Below are 22,622 nucleotides of genomic sequence, written 5' to 3'. Positions count from 1 at the left end.
TGTACATGATCTATACACCCATACCATCCGATCTCTGCGCATGATCTATACACCCATACCATCCGATCTCTGCGCATGATCTATACACCCATACCATCCGATCTCTGCGCATGATCTATACACCCATACCATCCGATCTCTGCGCATGATCCATACACCAATATCATCCGATCTCTGCGCATGATCCATACACCCATACCATCCGATCTCTGCGCATGATCCATACACCCATACCATCCGATCTCTGCGCATGATCCATACACCCATACCATCCGATCTCTGCGCATGATCCATACACCAATACCATCCGATCTCTGCGCATGATCCATACACCCATACCATCCGATCTCTGCGCATGATCCATACACCAATACCATCCGATCTCTGCGCATGATCCATACACCAATACCATCCGATCTCTGCGCATGATCCATACACCAATACCATCCGATCACTGCGCATGATCCATACACCCATACCTTCCGATCACTGCGCATGATCCATACACCCATACCTTCCGATCTCTGTACATGATCCATACACCCATATCATCCGATCACTGCACATGATCTATACACCCATACCATCTGATCACTGTACATGATCTGTATACTGCTGTCTATACACCCATACCATCTGATCTCTGTACATGATCCATACACCCATACCATCCGATCTCTGTACATGATCCATACACCCATACCATCCGATCTCTGTACATGATCTATACACTCATACCATCCGATCTCTGTACATGATCTGTATACTGCTGTCTATACACCCATACCATCTGATCTCTGTACATGATCCATACACCCATACCATCCGATCTCTGTACATGATCCATACACCCATACCATCCGATCTCTGTACATGATCCATACACCCATACCATCCGATCTCTGTACATGATCCATACACCCATACCATCCGATCTCTGCACATGATCCATACACCCATACCATCCGATCTCTGTACATGATCTGTATACTGCAGCCTATACACCCATATCATCCGATCCCTGTACATAATCTATACACCAATACCATCTGATCTCTGTACATGATCTGTATACTGCTGTCTATACACCAATACCATCCGATCACTGTACATGATCTGTATACTGCTGTCTATACACCCATACCATCCGATCTCTGTACGTGATCCATACACCCATACCATCCGATCTCTGTACGTGATCCATACACCCATACCATCTGATCTCTGTACATGATCTATACACCCATACCATCCGATCTCTGTACATGATCCATACACCCATACCATCCGATCTCTGTACATGATCCATACACCCATACCATCCGATCTCTGTACATGATCCATACACCCATACCATCCGATCTCTGCACATGATCCATACACCCATACCATCCGATCTCTGTACATGATCTGTATACTGCAGCCTATACACCCATATCATCCGATCCCTGTACATAATCTATACACAAATACCATCTGATCTCTGTACATGATCTGTATACTGCTGTCTATACACCAATACCATCCGATCACTGTACATGATCTATACACCAATACCATCTGATCCCTGTACATGATCTATACACCAATACTATCTGATCCCTGTACATGATCTATACACCAATACCATCCGATCACTGTACATGATCTATACACCAATACCATCCGATCACTGTACATGATCTATACACCAATACCATCCGATCACTGTACATAATCTATACACCCATACCATCCGATCTCTGTACATAATCTATACACCAATCCCACCTGATCTCTGTCGATGATCTGTACACTGCTGTCTATACACCAATCCCATCTGATCACTGTCCATGATCTGTATACTACAGCCTATACACTGCAATACCATCTGATCACTGTACATGGTCTATACACTGCAATACCATCTGATCACTGTACATGGTCTATACACTGCAATACCATCTGATCACTGTACATGATCTATACACTGCAATCATACACCAATACCATCTGATCACTGTACATAATCTATATACTGCAATCCCATCTTATCACACTGTACATCACCTATACACTGCATTCCCATCTGATCACAGTATCTAAACACTGCAATATCAGCTGATCACACTGCGCAGCACCTATACACCACAATACCAACTCAGCACAGTATCTATAAAATGCAATACCATCTGATCACAGTACATGATCTATACACAATATTCTATACACCAATACCATCTGATCACTGTCCATGATCTATACACTGCAATCCCATCTCATCACACTGTACAGCGCCTATACACTGCAATACCATATCAGCACAGTATCTATAAAATGCAATACCATCTGATCACAGTACGTGATCTATACACTGCAATCTATACACCAATATTATCTGATCACAGTACATCACCTATACACTGCAATCTATACACCAATACCATATGATCACTGTACATGATCTATACACTGCAATCTATACACCAATACCATCTCATCACTGTACATGATCTATACACTGCAATACCATCTGATCACTGTACATCACCTTTACATTGCAATCTATACACCAATACCATCTTATCACAGTACATGATCTATACACGGCAATCTATACACCAATACCATCTGATCACAGTACATGATCTATACACCAATACCATCTGATCACAGTACATGATCTATACACCAATACCATCTGATCACAGTACATGATCTATACACCAATACCATCTGATCACAGTACATGATCTATACACCAATACCTTATGATCACAGTACATGATCTATACACCAATACCATCTGATCACAGTACATGATCTATACACCAATACCTTATGATCACAGTACATGATCTATACACCAATACTATCTGATCACAGTATATGATCTATACACAAATACCTTCTGATCACTGTACATGATCTATACACTGCAATCCCATCTGATCACACTGTACAGCGCCTATACACTGCAATGTATACACCAATACCATCTGATCACTGTAGATGATCTATACACAATACCCTCTCATCACTGTAGATGATCTATACACCAATACCATCTCATCACACTGTACAGCGCCTATACACTGCAATGTATACACCAATATCATCTGATTACTGTGCAAGATCTGCACACTGCAATACCAACTAATCACACTGTACGTAATCTATACATTGCAATCTGTACACCAATAACATCTATCTGATCACTGTACTGGATCTATACACTGCAATATATACAGTGTAATACCAACTGATTACACAGGTCATCACCTATACACTGCTGATGCCTTCTGATCACTGTACAGCAATGGTCTCCAAGCTGTGGCCCATTGCTTGCTTTTATTCAGCCCTTGGGGCACTATTCCATCCAACAATGGGGCATTATTCCCCCCATTAACACCAATGAAGGGGCACAATAATGACACCAATGATGGAGCAAAAATCCCTCCAATGACACCAGTGAGGGGGCACAATTCCTCCCAATGACACCAATAATGGAGCAAAATTCCTCCCAATGATGAAGCAAAATTCCTTCCATTGACACCAATTATGGGGCACAATTCCTTCCAATGACACCAAAGATGGGGAATTTTTTTTTCCCACAGACATCGGGACCTTTTCTGCTACCAATGGCCACAGTCTGACCCCCTCATAAAGTCTGAAGGTCAGCAAACTTTGCTTAGAAGGTTTGGAGACCACTGCTGTACAGGATCTATACACTGTAATGTATACAGTGCAATACCAATTGATCACAGTATATGATCTATACACTGCTAATATCAACTGATCAATGTACAGGATCTATACATTGCAATATATACTGTGCAATACCAACTGATCACACTGTACATACCCTGCAATCTATACACTGCTACTACTATGTGATCACACTGTACAGTAAATTCACTGCTGCTACCATCTGATCACATTGTACACTATGTACACTGCTACTACCATCTGATCACACTGTACAGTATATACACTGCTACTACCATCTGATCACATTGTACACTATGTACACTGCTACTACCATCTGATCACACTGTACAGTATATACACTGCTACTACCATCTGATCACATTGTACACTATGTACACTTATGCATTCCAATCACACTGTACAGTATATACACTGCTACTACCATCTGATCACACTGTACTTTCAATAATCTGTTGCTACCAACTAAACATGCTGTACAGTCGATACCAGTGGTGATCAACTTTCTTGATATGGGGGATACAAGAGGTGGTCGAAGACTGAGGACATGATACAAGAGATGATCAGAGACTGCAGACATGATACGAAAGGTGGTCAGACTGTGCACATGATACAACCACTTACCCCCTTAAGGGGGAGTGGTTGGGGGATTGTAAAAATGCGGCTCAATCATATAATTTTGCAGCCGCCAACCCCCACCTCCCCAGCTGTTAGTGTAAACAAACTTTAAGGGCTCATTCACACCATGTGAGTTGAGTACCATTGATCAATGTAGGCTCAATACAAGTGTACATAGAAAACAATTGTTCTTTATGCACCCTGTTCGCACCATACATGTGCAGTGGTGCATGTTGTGTAAAATGCAGAATGTCTACATTTTTATACAGTGTGACAATGCAGAGTTGAATGAAATGTCATTCAATTTTGCATTGTCACATTGCATAAAAATGTAGTGTGACAATGCAGAGTTGTATGGAATATCAGAAAATGACATTTCATTCAAGTTAATGTAAAAAAAAGAAAAAGCAGTTAACTGCAATGAGTTGTAACAACATGTCACAACACCCCTGCACAACGCACACCAGTGGCAATGCATTATGCAATGGATTCTGCACCCCAGCCGGTGTGAATGAGCCCTGAATCAGGCATCATTCACCAAGTGCCAGTCCTATGGTTTTCCAGAGGTCATTCCAATGATGTATCTATGATGGGAACATGCAGATATATGAAACATTGTAAATAAATATACTACTGTATAAAATGGGGTTCATGCCAAAAATGTGTCTTTGTGTGATGTTTAAGGGTTTCAGGAACTGCCTTGCAAAATGCAGCATTCTGGGCATTGGTATGAATCTGACCTTTAAAAACTATTTGCTCTTCTCCATGGAATGTTTTGAATTTTCATGCCATACAACTTGCAAGTCGCACCTTATTGTCCGCAACTACAGAGGTCATATCGGTGCAGTTCCGACTTGGTCGGAGCCGCACCGATTTCTAAAGTAGTGCATACACTACTTTTGGTGTGATATTTTTTTTTTTTTGCATAGACATGTCAGATGTCTTACAAATCGTACCTTAAATCGGAATGTCACCTGACTTTAAAATCGTGAGACTTCACTGTAAGTCGCACGTCAATTTGTTACATTTCATTAAAATTGAAAGGAAAGCGTCAGCACCATAATCTTCACAGTGCACACCAGGCCGGTACTGATCATAGTATATCTGTTCTACAATAAAAAGCCTGCTTGTTGGCATACTTCTGTATTGTATGTAAAGTTCTATTTTAACCTCCCTAGCGGTCTGATTATGTCAGTATTTCTGTGCTCAAAGCGGTACCTTTTTTTTTTTGCATGGAAATATTTTTTTTTATTGTAGCCCTGTAATTCTTAGGAATAACTCACTGAAATCTGTCCGAACAAGAGTCTAGTAAACATCCCGGGTATGATAAAATTTGAAACGCAAAATCATAAATTATAGTATAATAAATATTCATAAAAAATAATAATACATTTAATTCAATAATGTAATCAAACCAAAAACGCTGAAATTTGAAATAGAGCGCCAAGTTCGCACATCACTGAGCTTAGTCGCAAAATCGTTTTCAGTGTCTGATGACGAATTTCCCCACGAATCATTATCGCTCAATTCTGCAAGTGGTTCTAATTTACTATCACTGTTCTCTAGCTGGAATAAAACCGCTTTTGACCTAAAGGGAGGCTTTTTGGACGCCATGGACATTTCTCAGTTTCCAGGCAGAAAGAACAGTAAAAATGCAGGCAGGGCACAGGACAAAGCACTAGGAATAAAATGTATGTGAAATGGTTTGATACAGTAATGTTCTACTATCAGATTTTAGTGTATTGAGAGAATGTCACTTTTAAATTTTTGAATTTCCTGCCTGTTCCGTCCCTCGTAAGTCCCGACGCTCGCAGGGAACGGAACCCAGAAGACGGATGCCGGCATTGGCTGGAGGAGATGGCCGGGGCTGCTGGGGGGGGGATATCGTGGGAGCGAAGGACAAGGTAAGTGCTGGAGGGATCCCTAACCAACGCTGCAGGGTAATCCCAAGTGTAGCTCGGGATTACCGCTTTTGGTACTGAAAGTTTACCCCAAGCAACACTCGGGAAAACCGCCAGGGAGGTTAAACCCTGCAGCTTTGAAGTCTTTCTACTTCAGGGCAACTTCATAGCCGACTATCAGTGCGATTTCATGTGCAGCTTGCTGACATCTGTGCGACTTCATTTAACAGATGTCAATGCAAGTCGCAATGACGTCGAACAGAAATAATGTAGGAACGTTTTTCAAAGTCATCGGAGCAATTTGAACGGTTCCATTGCCGAAAATGGGATGTGATTTTTTTTTCATGCGACTTTGAATTGTCAAGTTGCATGACAAGTCACACTGGTATGAACCAGGGATCAGGCCCCATTCGCTCCTGGGAGTAGCAGAAATGCAGGAAGAAACTAGCATTTCTGCAAACTGCACCCCATAATGGCACCCCAAATGCAGGCAGCAGTTGTGTGTTTTCCACGTGCAACGCAAAGCTCAGTGCCAAAATTTGGTACAGGAACTTCTTTAGCATGTGTTTATGCAAATGTCGCCACTCCCAAAATGCACAAAAAAAATGCCAAAAACTTGAGAAAGCAGAGCTGCTCAAGTGTGAACAGGGCTAAAGAGGCTTGTAATTGCTGTGCCCTGCCTGTGTTCAGCCCTAAAGAATAATGGCAATATTTCTATATACACAACTTTTTAGTGGTGTGATGCAGACTACAAATATGACCTGATGCTGGGCAGGGTGCAGCAATGCAAAGACTAGATCTGCATCTGGAGTCTGTACTTAAAGCTGAACTATGTGAAAAGAAATATCATGTAAGAACAAGAGTCGTGTATTCTTCATTGAATCTTGGTGTGCTTTGCATATTTCATCCAGAGCTGTGCAGTAATCCAATGTGGAGCTTTGCCTTTGTGCAGGATCTTCCTGTAATAAAGACCCCTCATTGCTGTTCTCTCTCCTTGTGTAGAGTGACTGGTCTTGTCTCCGCCCCCTCTGTAGTTTTCTGCAGACAGCCTGTAGTAGGTGGAGCCTGCTGGGTCCCTCCCATAGCAAAATAATGATGTTACTGCTAGTTTTACTAGATAACTGGGCTTCCAAAGGCATTGGATGCACGCAATGATGATTGATATCCTTTTCTAGCTATTAAGGAATATGTTTAGGTGAGAATTTTTGTGCCTGGAGTTTAGCTTTGCATATTTAGTGTTATTCAGGCTGGCAATGGGTTGTGAGTAGTGTTTTTTTTCTTTTTTGTGCAACTGAATTCTCACTTTAAAGTGTTACTAAACCCAGGACCCTGCATTCACTATATCTGATCTCCCACAGTGCAAAGAGCATGGAAATGCAATTATTTTAGTCAGGGTGGATTTGATTTAAATCAAACTGATTTAAATCACGATTTAAATCACTAGTCAGTAAGGCTTGATTTAAATCATAGTTTTCTACATAAAGACTAATTCTTGCTGGTATAACTTTAATATGCAAGTAGATGAAGATTTTTAGAATAACAACTTTTCATATTAGTTTTTTTATCCCCAGTTTAATAGGTTAATCATTCGTATTTGGACAACTTGTCTGTTGTACTTAGGAAGGAGAAAAATAATCATTACCTTAATAACAATTTAAATAGATTTATTCAACTGAAACAATAACATTACAGCATATGTTATTTGCTTAAACAAACATCCATGTTTGTTAACTAATTTGGCTAAACAAAATATATATATTTTAAGAAACGTAGACTGTCAGCCCCTTCCTCCTCACACTTAGTTTCACTTTCTTCTTGTGCAGATCTATTCCACTCCAAACAATCAGAAAAATATTGTTTCTATTCTATTCACTGAACTTCTTGAAGCTTAGCACTGAAGGGGTTGATTCTGTATTCAGAGGTTTGTAGAAGTTAGGATTAAGGTCTTTTTCTTAACTCTGTTCATGTTATAACATTTTTGCTGTGAAGAAGAGGCATGTGATCTCTGCTGAGTCAAATTCAGTTTTGAGAACTGCAAAGTAAACCAAGCATCTGTGATCATGTCTTGTAGGCAGAGAAACTGCCCAATAATCTTACAAAAACCTCCGGAAGAGCATGACATTGTGAATGGATTAATGGAATTTATTTACCAAAAAAATTAAACATATACAGCCTTATTCTACATAATTAAAAAACTAATCTTTATTTCATGATGGAATAACCTTTGGATGGTAATATATTTTCCTCAAAAAGCCTTTTATTTAAAAAAATCCGATTTAAATAAAAAAAATCTGCTTTTTTTTTTATTTAAAAAAAAAAAATATCATTGATTTTTATAAATATATAAATATAATATAAACTGATAAATACGTTTTACTAATTAGCAATCAAAAGTCTTGTGACTATTATCAGTGTCCAGCAGAGCACTGGTTAAAGCTTGGAGGAGGAGTTTTCATTCTCCCCTGATTGTCCTATGAGGCTACATAACACCTGAGCCTCTGTCTGGACAGCGCTGATTTGTCCTTGTGCTAATCACATGCACTTTCCCCCCCAAAAAAACCTCTAGCAGTACACACTAAACTGAGCATGTGCAGCTTGCCCCCAAGGCCCTGTTCTATCAGCAGATGGATTGGGGACAGTAGTAGATGAGGATCAGAGAAGACAGGATTAAGTATCCTTTTTATACAATGTGGAAGATTAACCCCTTAGGTTCCACAATGAATATAACAAGCATGCTTTACTGCATATACAGACTGATTGTACGGTTGTAGGTTTAGTAACACTTAAAGGCTGCACTTACACCTGAGCATGAGGGTTTACAAGGGATTTTTTTTGTTTAGAGCATGTTTTTGTGTGGTTTTTTTTTTTTTTTTCCCCAGGCGTACTCAGGCTTGAGCATTTTTGTTTTAGTCAATAGAGAGCTAGTCAATAGGAAGAGATGGTGGTTTAGGTTTGAAAAACTTTAATTGTCAGGTTTTTCAGGCATTTTGCCCCATTCTGCTTCAAAGGAAGCTCCTGTGTCTTTCTGAGTCTCGGGCATTGAGCTACAAGCGTCATGTCTCATATGTGAACAGACACAGTTTAAAAAGATGGGGTTTTGGTTGTTGAGCGTTATGGAGTATTGGGCTTCAAAGTACTAACCGTTCAGGTGTGAATCAAGGGTAGAGGTCTTTAAAAAATTCTAAACCAACAAACGTAAATTTCATCCATATATGCAGTAAAGCATGCTTGTTATACTCACTGTGGAACTTAAGTGGCTAATCCTTTGCATTGTGTAAAAAGAATGTTTAATCCTGTCTTCTCTGATCCTCCCCTTCTTCCACTGTCCCCGACTCATTTCCTGATAGAACAGAGCCTTGGGAAGCAAGCTGCACATGCTCAGTTTGGTGTGTATTGCTAAAGTGTTTGTTTTTTTTTTTTCTTTGGAAGAGTGCATGTGATTAGCACAGAGCCAATCAGTGCTGTCCAGACAGAGGGTCAGGAGTCCTGCAGTCTCATAGGACAGTGAGAGGAGGATGAAAACGAGCTTTATCCAGTGCTCTGCTGAACACTGATTGAAGTCACAAGACTGCTCTCACTGCTGATGAGAAAAGGTATTTAACAGTTTATATTTACTGAAATAATTTAATTTCCATGTTCTGCGCACTGTGAGAGACCAGATATAGTGAATGCAGGGTCCTGGGGTTACTAACACTGTAATGCTGTGACAATGAATAATTTTCTTTGTTGGCAGTAAGCCTATTTTCATCCACTGCAATTGTATTCACACTATAATAGACTCTTCCGCCCAACTGTGTATTTCCTTTATGGGTACTTGATGGTAACATCTGGACTTCCCGTTATTTCTAATCTCTATATGCTGTTGCTTATGCCAAATTCTTTGCAACTCTAAAGAACTTCCTCCTCGACATCGGGGACACTTATTGTACATTTGTAAGTATTTCATAATATCTAGTGGCGTGTGTCAGCCGCCTTTATTTCTGGAGATGACTCACTGCTATAGCAGGTGATAAGTGAAAAAATAGTCATGCGTTGGTCATTGCCTGCTGATGAGTTTCATTAAAGCAGAACTGAACTCTTCAATTTAACGGTTTCACAAGACGGTTATATTCAACTCATGCTAAAAATAATTGGTAGTTGCTTGTTCTCGCAACCGAATTGTTGATCTATTAAATGGCTGGTGTCATAACTATTACATGTGCCACACCATGATAGCTGCAGATCAGAGACTAAGATGTCAGCTTCCTTGACTGTAAGAGAGGAGGGTTTAGTCTTGCTTTATCAGCCACCCATCAGATTTAATTTTTTTTTTTTTTTTAGGACAGATTAAAAAAAAATAAGTCAAAAACGGACTAATGCCTGTTTTTCTTTGTGATGGGATTGACTTTGGGTGGGGGGCCCATGGAACACAGCCCCCTTTGGAGAGGTGGGGAGACCACTGTCTCAGCTCCCCAGATCCCTATTATGTGTAAGTCACCCTGTGCCTGTTAGGGGTACAAGGTGAAATGTCCTGCTATTGTGTAGACATGTATAGGTGGGGTGTGGGGGTTGTTCATTGTTTAATGCCATGTGGTTGTCCCATTGTTCTATTATGTGTCTTGCTTGAGAACAAACTATTATGGGATGTATGGGTTTGTGTATTGTCTACTGCCACATGGTGTATCCCATTGTTCACTGCCATGCTGCTGCATCCCATTTTTCTAGCAAACTATTATGGGATGTAATGTTTCTGGCAGCCCTTCCCCCTGATGGGACGGCCTGCTGATGTTTCCTGTCTGGGTGTGTATTTCTCCGCCCTGTGTATATATCTTGTATCTATGTTAAAATAAAGCAGTCCATTTTCTGTCTTTCCTTCAAGTAAGGTGCTGTCTTGTCCTGTTGGGTCAGCGGTGGTGTCTGTGGATCTGTGTTCGGACAGGGAAGCTGGAGTCTAACGGAAATACCCAAGTGCAGTCTGGGTCCGATTCCGTTACATTCTTGCTCTGGCACTTTTGGTAAATCACACCTGCGGCCTTAAAATATATTTAGATCCAAAATTGTATTTCTCTTTTGGATGAAGCTTGAAATACGTTTTTGCTGTCAGATTTCCCTTCACTGCTGCCCAGAGATGGATAGGAAGAAAAAAAAGCAACCGAATGAGCTGGACAGTGGACTCCACAATGTCTGTATTCCCACATGGAGTATAGAAGGAATGCAAGCTTTGCTGCCCTCAACAGACCAGGGAAATCCAAAAAGAACTGTATATGAAGAAACAAAAAGCGGCCGCACGGGCCTAGTGCATTACCTTTTTAAAAACTAGATTTATTCATAAAAAGTAAAATACTCACAAAGGAATAAAATCAAATGAAGGGCATGTCACAAGAAATGCAGCATGCTCCAATCACCCTGAAGGATGTCTGGTGGGGCACTGTAGACCTCTAGGTGGCTGTTGGCTGACGCGTTTTGAGGCTATGCCTCTTCCTCGGAGCAAGAGTAAAGATTAGACATCTGGCAAGATTAGACATCTGTAACCTCTGGTGGCCATTTTTACTCTTCTGGATTTTCAAAGTATGTCCATTAGCTATGCACCCTCTTCAAGGTGTGAAAGGTTAAGGCATTGGATTGATTTTTGTTCAGCAATGGAAACATACCAAAAGTTTTTACTCTTCTACATTCTAACCCCCATTCTTTTTGGCTCCACCGCCCTGCGACGCCATGTGCGAAGGTAGGCTGAAGGGCTTTGCCTGACAGCGCTTTTCTGCACATGTGCAAGGTATTTCCTACACAAATAGGGAAGTTTTGTGAGTTCTGTACTACATTTACACCCGACTGTGCTCCGATCTACCTAGATGGAGGATGACGGGTGGCCTTCATTTTTTTTTTTTTTCTTTTTTTGTGGGTCAGAGGTAGGCAGGTATAAATGGACACAAGTCCGTTTTCTACCTGCTGATCCATAGGGTTGAATGGGCCATCCGATTAGGGCCACCTAAAAAAAAATACTTTGTGTGAAAAGGAACTTAGGGATTTTTTTTATTATATTATTTCTTTTAACCTGAAGTGACATCTGTTTTGAAAAGGTTGATTCTACTGCATAGCATATACCTCAGGTGAGTCTGTAAGCTGGTAGGTTAGTGCTTGAGTGACTTGAATCCTTCAGACAGTGGATTGTAATTCATATCAGCTGGCCTTCATGGTTAAGAAAAAAAAAAAAAAATCTAGTTCCTCTGTTGACCCATCACTATGGTGGGTGGTATCATTGTTCACTAATGTTCAATCGTGTGATTGGGGTTAGGACCAGGCTTTTAAAGGAAGGTTGGTCAATGTGTGCCAGAGCATCACTGGGAGCTGGGGCCCCTGGCCAGTCAAGATGCTGAGTTGACATCCAAGGCAAAAGCAGTTTAAATGTTTGGCTAGACATCAAAGTTTCTAATTAACTTTTTTTTCTCAGCTTTAATCCTAGGCAGCCAACCAAGTATTAAATAGTTTGATAATTGCTATAAATATCCATGTAATGTATAATTTATGAATGGCATAAGGCATTTAGGGTCCCTGGCTGAGACCCCTCCATAGCCCATACCCAAAGAGCCCACTATCTTTTATTGGGAGTTTGCCAAATAACAAAAGTGTAATATATTGCAGCTTACGGTTATTAGATGTTGTAGAATGTGCTCTGTTTAGAGTGCCTTGCTTCTAATGAAGGACCACTAGATCTTAAAATTAGGGTTCTGCTTATTTATAAATAGATTTGTGTAGATTATAGTTACAAATTGGGAAAGTGAATAAGGTGACAGGGAAAAGGTGGTTCTTTTTTAGGCTCACACTCATCTTGAACTAATCTACCAGGACTTCTTGTCCAATCTTAGGACACTCCCTCAATTGAGATTGCATCCTTGATCCATCGTTAAAAAAAAAAAAAAAATTCCTGTACTAGAAGTCACAGAAGTTAAAGTGGAATTTCAGTCATTACCAAACTAACACTAAACCTACTCCCAACCCCAATCTACAGCTTTCCTTTCTAGCTCTGTAAAGAAAAGACTTATACTGAAGCCGTTTTTGTTCTGGTGCCAAGTTGAGCTGTCAGCTGCAGCTTTGTGCAGGAGAGGCAGCCGACAATGGATGCCCTATAGTAAGTCTATGGGTGACGTCATCTCCAGTCCCAGTCATTGTCTGCTTTCTCTCCTGCATGCTGGAGACTGGACCAGCTTCAGAATAGGTAAGTATAGCTATCTTTTCTTTACAGGGTTAGATAGAATAGTCATAGTGTGGGAGTAGGTTTAGCTTTATGTAATGACTGGAATGCTTCTATAATTCCTTTTCCAGGGTCAAAGTTGAGTTTTTGAACAGATAATTACACAGAATGACCACAATGATCTTGCCCCCAGCAAGCATGCTGTAGTACTGAACAGGTTTAGGCAGTAAATACCACCAGTAGTTACTGATCTCAGACATATTCATTTATTCCTTTCGTTGATTGTTGGTTTATAATGCAATTTGCTCCTGCAGGAGGCATATTTTAGTTAATATCACAGCTGCATTGATATCAAAATGTATCATTACTAACAGATGTTGTGGCTGCATTAATTTATTTTCAGGCTAAGAACATTTTTGCAAGGACATAAAATAGTTGTTGATCTTGCCAGAACTGCAGGGTCCTTGTCACCTTCTGTGAACTGGACAGAAAGTCTAGTCTTAAGGCTGGTACACACAGGCCGAATATTGGCCAGTTCAACAGAAACCAGCCAGTGTGTACAGCAGCCTGTCTGACCAGAAGCCAGCCTAACTTCTGGCTTCTGTCGAACGGGCATGCTGGTAAACCAGGCAGTTGGCATCTGGCATCCGATCAATGCTTACAGCCAATGGCTGCGAGCACTGACCCGTGTTTTCCGTCTGTTAGAACACAATAGCTCAGTGGGGAGATCACTGTACTAACATCGCATAGTTGGTACAGCAAGCTTCGTGGTTTTTTTTATTTTATTTTTCAGCCCGTTGGGTTGACCAAAAAAAAACAAAAACTACCTGTGTGTACCAGGCTTTGTGTATACTACATATCCCGTCATGACATGTTAGTCCAGCATGAGTGACAACGACACATACAGTAGAGTAATTGAGAGTAGCCACCCGGGGACAGGAAGTTTTTAAACATAGCATTAGCAGGTGAAAATAAAGGAAATAAGCCTGAAAAAAAAAACTAATTCAGTCATCACATTTAAAGCTGAAATCTAAGAAAAATAAATGTCCTTCTTTGCTGCTGTGCTGCACAAGGGTTAGCCTCTCATTTATGGCTAGGGAGACTGGGTACAGTGGTTTTACGTACTTGATCCTCCACCCACAGGATCCTTGCACTGTGAGATTGGTCCTTGCAACCTCTTCTCCCTTATGATCCAACCATCTAAGGCCATCTGACATCATGAAAACTTGACATGAGGATGTCTACTGCAGTGTATCTCAACCTTTTTTCAGTCAAGGCACCCTTTAAAATTGCGAATAGTCCCGAGGCACCCTTTAAAATTATGGACAGTCTTGAGGCACCCCATTCTAAAATGTGAAAAACTATTATAATAGTTTTATATAACGCAGCAACATCCACACATGTAGGACACCCAATGTTAGAGGTGATTTATTCTTCCAAAGCAAATACACTTTTCCACACTGGTACTGACTAGTATTCTAGTGTTTCTCTTCTGCCTCCAGTTTTTCTCCATCACTGAGCTAATGTGACCCCAGCACTGACGGGGAGGGGCAAACAAGGATGCTGTGCAGGCAACAGACATCCTCCTTATCAACAGATGATGTCAATGGTTGCCATGACACCGGTGGTTAGAAGGTTGTAATGGTGCACAATGAAAACCTGTGGCTGTGTGTAACTAAAAGGCAGGCTTGTTCCACCCGCTGGCTTGTATCCAAGTTTTGGGCAATTTTTAGATTTTTTTTTTGCCAAGGCACCCCTGAAGAAACCTCAAGGCACCCCAGGGCGCCTGGGCACCCTGATTGAGAAAGGCTGGTCTACTGTATAAGAGGACTTTTACATTTCCCGGAGCTTGACTTTAACCACCTCACGCCCGCCATATAAGGAAATGACGGGCGCAAGGTAGTTCTGGAAGGACATCATGTGATGTCCTCCCACTCTAACCGCGCGTGTGTGCCGATTGGTGGGGCAGTGTGTCCCTGGGACATAGCGGATCACCAATCAACAGAAAGAGCCGAAGACGTCGGCTCTGTCTTGTGATCAGCTGTGTCCAATCACAGCTGTTCGCATGTAAATAAAGAAATGTCGGTTATCGGCATTTCTCTCCTTACGAGTTGTCATGCTGACAACTCGTGAGGAGAGAATAGTCTGCAATCGGCATTACTCAGAGGGGACATGTACACTGATCATCAGGGCACTGATGGTCAGTATAGCCCCATCAATGCCACCTGTCATTGCCACATATCACTGCCTACCAGTGCACATCAATGCCCTTCATATGTACATATCAGTGCCCTTCTGAGCTGCCTTTCAGTGCTGCCTGTCAATGCCGTCTGTCAGTGACATATATGAGTGCTGCCTTTCAGTGCCCATCAGTGATGTCTGTCAATGCCCATCAGTGCCACCTACCAGTGCCTCCTCATCAATACCGCCTATTAGTGCCCATCAGTGCCTATCACTGCAGCCTCATTAATGCACACCAGTGAAGGAGAAAAATTACTAATTTACAAAATTTTATAACAGAAACTAAGAAAACCCTTTTTTTTTTTTTCCCCAAAAATTTTCAGTTGTTTTTGGTTTGTTTAGCAAAAAATAAAAAACCAGATGTGATTAAATACTACCAAAAGAAAGCTCTCTGTCTCAAAAAGAGATACAAATTTAATATGGGTACAAAAAAATGTTAGTCTTTGTTTATTTCGCAAATAATAAAAACCCCAGTGGTGATTAAATGCCGAAAAAAGAAATCTCTAGTTGTGTGAACAAAATGATAAAAAATTAGTTTGGATACAGTGTTGCATGACTGCGCAATTGTCATTCAAAGTGCGACAGCGCTGAAACTGAAAATTGGCCTGGGCAGGAAGGGGGTGAAAGTGCTGGTAAGCAAGTAGTTAAAGACTGGCAAGCTGCAGTGTATAAAAATCGTTTTTGGGCTTGGATAACATTTAAGAATCTTAAGATGACCTTAGAAATGAGATAAAAGGTTGGGGGGGGGGAAGGTATTGTTTTTCATTTCAGTATAGGGTCTTATTCATTATCCATTCTAAATTTTAGTTCGAAGGGCTAGTATAGAAGTATGTTCATATTAAAGACCTTTTAACTACTTCTCATTAAAAAACAACAACTTTTTTTTGCTAAATTGATACGGTTATGGGAACTTGCAAGTGGTTCGGGAGCTTCTGTGTACATTTACTTGTCCCTGTTTCTTAGTGTGTTTTTATATTCTGTGTACTACTGACTGAATGCTTTGTTAAAGAGCTAAAAAATTGGGAAAAACTTTTTGTTAATCCAAAGCACACATTGTAATATACTTCAGTGAGGTGCGCATTTCTACTGTGTGAACAGCCCATGGAGAAAGCAACCATTTTCTATATGCCCTTGCATTGAGCCTGTGTCAGTCTATGCAGACATGGTGTGAATGAGTCTCTTGCACTCACCCCATAGTTTTCAGGAACCCAGAATAGTAATTAATAACTGCACAAAGCCGTATCTGTTTGTGGCGAACATAGTTTCCTACTGTGCAAAGTGTTGCATTAAAGCTGATTTCCGGGCAGATATGGAAGACACAAATTCTGGAGGATGTGGGGGATGGGTATTTTTTTTAATCATTAACTGTATTTAAAACGCCTCTAGGAAGATCTTTGAAATCTATTTATATTCGCTTGTAGCAGTCTGCATGGCTGAGGCTAAGGAAGGCTGGATTATGAAGTGGTCAGGCTCTGCTACACTGCACCATAGGAGTCTAAACTTGCTTACAGACAGAGCATGGATGACCTCAGTGTGAAGCTTCTAATCACAAGTTTAGGGCTGTGATCAAACTGTATCTCTTAACTACAGTGGAAAAAAAGAGGTCACCTACTATGTGGCTGGAGAGCACGAGTACAAGATTGGCTCAGCAGAATTACAAATCTTTTGCCAGGAAACACAGTTCACATGTTTGTATTTCAACAGTGTATTTAGTTTGATGGAGTTCAGCTATAACACTTATAGTTGTTGTAGGAAATGCCATTTTTAGCTGCAGTACATTTAAGAACAATTGCCACTTCAGAGTGAGATGCAGAAAACACCTGTCTTTTCAGCTGGCCCATGTCTTGGAACGTCCATGCTCTGCTGCTCCCCAGGTAATGCAAGTATTCAACCAGTTGGATGGGTTGAATGCTGGTTTTTCCTGCCACATAAAGGAAAATGGTATTACAGGAATAAAGAATGGAGTATTATAGGAGGAGGGAGGCATTACAGAGGAAAAGAAGGCAGAAACACTAATGGTGGGAAGGAGGTATTGCAGGAGAAGGCAAGTAATGTATACATCCAAAATTGTAGAATGCATAGTGCAGTCAGAGAGCAAGGAAGGGAGTATTCAGAGGAGGGAAGGGGGTTTGACAGAAGGAACTTGGTAACACAGGAGAAGGTAAGGAGGTATTATAGGGGGAAGGAATGTGGCAGCAAAGGAGAAGGAAAGGAGATATTACAGGAGGAAGCAGGTACTATACACAACCAGAATTATAGAATGCATGCCGCAGTCAGGGAGCAAGGAAGGGAGTATTACAGCAGGAGGGAAGGAGGTCTCATGGGAGAAAGGAACTTGGTAACACAGGAGAAGGGAAGGAGGTATTATAGGGGGAAGGAACATGGTAACACAGGAGAAGGAAAGGAGGTATTACAGGAGGAAGCCGGTACTATACACAACCAGAATTATAGAATACATGCTGCAGTCAGGGAGCAAGGAAGGGAGTATTACAGCAGGAGGGAAGGAGGTTTCATGGGAGAAAGGAACATGGTAACACAGGAGAAGGGAAGGAGGTATTATAGGGGGAAGGAACATGGTATTACAGGAGGAAGCGGGTACTATACACAATCAGAATTATAGAATACATGCTGCAGTCAGGGAGCAAGGAAGGAAGTATTACAGCAGGAGGGAAGGAGGTTTCACGGGTGAAAGGAGCTTGGTAACCAGAGTGGATAAAAATCAATGATTTTTTTAAAAAAATCAAAAAAATCTGATTTTTTTTATTTAAATCTGATTTTTTTATTTAAATCAGATTTTTTTAAATAAAATGCTTTTTGAGGAAAAAATATTACCATCCAAAGGTTATTCCATCATGAAATAAAAATTATTTTTTTAATTATGTAGAATAAGGCTGTATATGTTTAATTTTTTTGGTAAATAAATTCCATTACTCCAGTCACATTGTCATGCTCTTCCAGAGGTTTTTATAAGATTATTGGGCAGTTTCTCTGCCTACAAGATATTATCACAGATGCTTGGTTTACTTTTGCAGTTCTCAAAACTGAATTTGACTCAGCGGAGATCACATGCCTCTTCTTCACAGCAAACATGTTATAACATGAACAGAGTTAAGAAAAAGACCTTAATCCTAACTTCTACAAACCTACGAATACAGAATCAACCCCTTCAGTGCTAAGTTTCAAGAAGTTCAGTGAATAGAATAGAAACAATATTTTTCTAATTGTTTGGAGTGGAATAGATCTGTACAAGAAGAAAGTGAAACTAAGTGTGAGGAGGAAGGGGCTGACAGTCTACGTTTCCTAAAATATATATATTTTGTTTAGCCAAATTAGTTAACAAACATGGATGTTTGTTTAAGCAAATAACATATGCTGGAATGTTATTGTTTCAGTTGAATAAATCTATTTAAATTGTTATTATTAAGGGAATGATTATTTTTCTCCTTCCTAAGTACAACAGAAAAGTTGTCCAAATATGAATGATTAACCTATTAAACTGGCGATAAAAAAACTAATATGAAAAGTTGTTACTCTAAAACTCTTCATCTACTTGCATATTAAAGTTATACCAGCAAGAATTAGTCTTTATGTAGAAAGCTATGATTTAAATCAAGCCTTACTGACTAATGATTTAAATCGTGATTTAAATTGTGATTTAAATCAGTTTGATTTAAATCAAATTCACCCTGTTGGTAACACAGGAGAAGGGAAAGAGGTATTATAGGAATGTGGTAACACAGGAGAAGGGAATAAACAAAGACACACAGAATTGTAGAATACATGCCTCAGTCAGGGAGCAAAGAAGGGAGTGTTAGAGGAGGAAATGAGGTCTTACTGGAGGAAAGGAGGTAGTAACACTAGAGAAGAAAAGGAGGTATTACAGGGGAAGGAAGGCAGCAAGACTAGAGAAAAGGAGGTAATATAGGGGGAAGGATTGTGGTAACACAGGAGAAGGGAAGGAGGTATTACAGGAGGAAGTAGGTACACAACCAGATTTGTAGAATTACAAAGTAATTAGAGGAAGAAGGAAGGCAGGAACACTAGCAGAGGGAAGGAACGTGGTAACACAGAAGAAGGGAAATACATATTACAGGAGGAAGCAGATGCTATACACAACTAGAATTATAGAATATATTCTGCAGTCAGGGAGTGTGGAAGGGAGTAATACAGGAGGAGGGAATGAGGTTTCACAGGAAAAAGGAACTTGGTAACACTGGAGAAGGTAAGGAGGTATTACATGGGGAAGGAATGTTGGCAACACAGAAGTGGAGGAGGTATTACGGGGGAAGGAATGTGATAACAGAGCAGAAAGGGTAGGACGTATTACAGGAGGAAGCAGATACTATACACAACCACGATTAATAGAATACATGCTGCAGTCAGGGAGCAAGGAAGTGAGTATTACAGGAGGATGGAAGGAGGTATTACAAAGGGAAGGAATGTGGTAACACAGGAGAAGGGATGACACACAGACACAGAAATGTAGAATACATGCCACTAATGTGGAGCAAGGAAGAAAGTATTACAAGAGGAGGAAAGGAGGTCTTACAGGAGGAAGCTGTGAACTACACACACACAGAATTGTAGGATGTGTGCCGCAGTCAGGGAGCAGTAAAGCAGCTGTACTATAAGACATTAGTCATTGGAAATGTACATATATTGTGTATTGTTTTACCAGGTCGACTATTGGTGTTCAAATGACCCTGTGCTTACAAAGTCGCTTTGAAATTCTTTCTTGTGTTGCAGAGCCCTTTAAAATTCACAAAAAGTCAAATATCACTGCAGTCTCTTGTGTATTTTTATTATACAAATTAACTACCAGCCTGAGATAAACAGATAACTCACTATAAAAGAATTTCAGTGACATTGACAACTACCATTGTAGTAATTTATTAAACAGCTCAGGGAATATGATGATCTAGTTTTGCATGGAATTAGGTCTTTTGGCCCAAAAACAAAATTTCTGCCACAAGGTCACCATGTTCTTTTGTTAGGTTGACCCACTAAACAGGATAAAGGGTTCACTTCTGATCCCATTTAAAAAGTACAGTGCCATTTGTTGTAACAATAGATTACATTATCCCTCACCACTCCGACACAAATCGCTCACCAGCATTCATGCATCTTTTATGGCAGTGCAACACATATTAGTGCACATTAGAATGGCACCACATTGCACAAACTCAAGTGGCATGCATTGCTACATGCTAAGGTAATGAACGTTAATGCATATGCCTATCCTTTTTATATAAAAGGTATGAACAGAAATGAATCCTTCTGTAAGTAACTTTAGTTGTGTTTAGCTTGACAATAAAGTTCAATTTCTGTGTCATGCCATTTACTCTGTAATACTTCAATTCCATTTATCAGTTAAGCTAGCTCAAAGGGGGCATTGATACTGTCCACATACAGACATGCAGTATCTTTGTTTTGGCTGGACCACAACTGAGTTTTTTCAAAATTTCAATATAGAAAAACAAATTAATTTTCATAGGTGTCATTGTGTTTAATCATATTGTTTTCTTCCTACAGAGGTGGCCTGAGCAACATGCTCTTTCATTGCTCTTTGCCGGATGATGAAAAGTGTTTAGACAGTGAGCCAAGGAGCGTACTGCTGCGGCTGTATGGTGCCATTCTACAGGTGGGTGGAATCTGACCAAAAGCATAACTGTATTCTTTTGAATAAGGAGAGATTTTGAAGGGTAATTATAATGCTTTTGTCTGTGCCCATTTTTGTTAGGTGTTAGATTTAAAAGGTAAATGTGATAGGCCATTCTTTGCTGTTTGGATACTTGTAGCATAGATTGTGTGCTTCCACCTTAGATTATAATGTACTGTATCACAAACGTCAATGTTTGACTGTAGATTACAGAATCAAATAGATCCTATCTCTGTTGTCAAACAGCCCTAAATGCATGCTAAAGAAAAACCTATATCTTTGCAAGGATCTATGTAGAGGCATGAAATCAGAAAATGCTAATATATCCAGAAAGTTCAGTTTGTTAGCTAAGTATAGACATATAATGCACTGTGATGAGAAATGCTAGAGAAACATAGCATGCCGACGTTGTTTTGGCAAAAAAGTGGCATTACTATAGTTTTCTTTTTAGGCACATAATTGTCACTTGTATAGCTTCCATGGAACCATAAACTGCATTATTTTACTTTGTAATTATCAAGTGAAACAATTTGTACTGCATATAGTACACTGTTGTAATATCAGACGAGTGTATTGCACATAGGCACATGACGAACGTAAACACAAGTTGTGACGGACTGATATATCATCGACTTGTGCTGAGTTTACAAATCTGCTGTGTGTAATTTTTTTCGTGCTTACCAAAATGTGAACTGCCTGCCTGACAATGATTTGCAAAGGTGATGATACTGTGCTTTCCAGATTCAGTCATTCTGGCTGTGGATGTCTGGAGTTGTAGTTCGGAAGAAATGGCTGGAATGCGTAGATTGGTCATGCCAGGTTTAGAGGTAAAGGTGCTTTAACATATTAAGTTAGGCTTTTTACCCTAGGTACGTTTTTTTGTAAATTGTTGCTTTCCCTACAGGTTTAATTATCTTAATGCAACACATTTGGTTTGTGAATAGTGCAAATCTCACTTTCAAAATATAACCTTGGAACAGGGGTGGAGTGACCATTTGGAAACTCGGCACTGCCCGAGGGCCCGGGGTCAGTAGGGGGCCCCATAAGATGCCCCTGGTACCTTTTTTCATAGGCTTTTTTGAGTTTGGGCAAGGACATGGGCCCCATGATCCCCTATTGCCCGGGGGCCCCATGAGTTGTCAGTCTGCCCTGCGTTGGAAATCCTTGGCCACTAAATGATGGCCATAGATCCTTGTGCCAAGAGAATACACAATGCAATACTTATAGTTTTGTGTCCGGTTAGGTTCTAAAATGATCATATAGAGAATTAAATCTAGGATGATGAAAGAATCACATTTCTATTAGTCAGAACATTCCAGAATGCTCA

General features: G+C 40.3%; 1 protein-coding gene across 2 annotated transcripts in view; it reads left to right on the top strand.

The window, feature by feature from the left end:
- Window positions 1–22,622, top strand: part of LOC149440642 (choline kinase alpha-like) — a 51,154-nt gene that overhangs the window by 563 nt on the left and 27,969 nt on the right. For both annotated transcript variants that reach the window (XM_089658357.1, XM_089658356.1), the window contains exon 2: window positions 21,169–21,277. In XM_089658357.1, the coding sequence (XP_089514483.1) occupies window positions 21,169–21,277 (109 nt within the window). The remainder of the gene's footprint in view (window positions 1–21,168; window positions 21,278–22,622) is intronic.

This window comes from Staurois parvus, unplaced genomic scaffold (genome assembly GCF_062004578.1).
Source record: "Staurois parvus isolate SC_StPar_1 unplaced genomic scaffold, SC_StPar_1.0 ptg001064l, whole genome shotgun sequence".
NCBI lineage: Eukaryota > Metazoa > Chordata > Amphibia > Anura > Ranidae > Staurois > Staurois parvus.
Note: the sequence above shows the minus strand (reverse complement) of the source record. Positions and strands in the feature narration are given on the sequence as shown.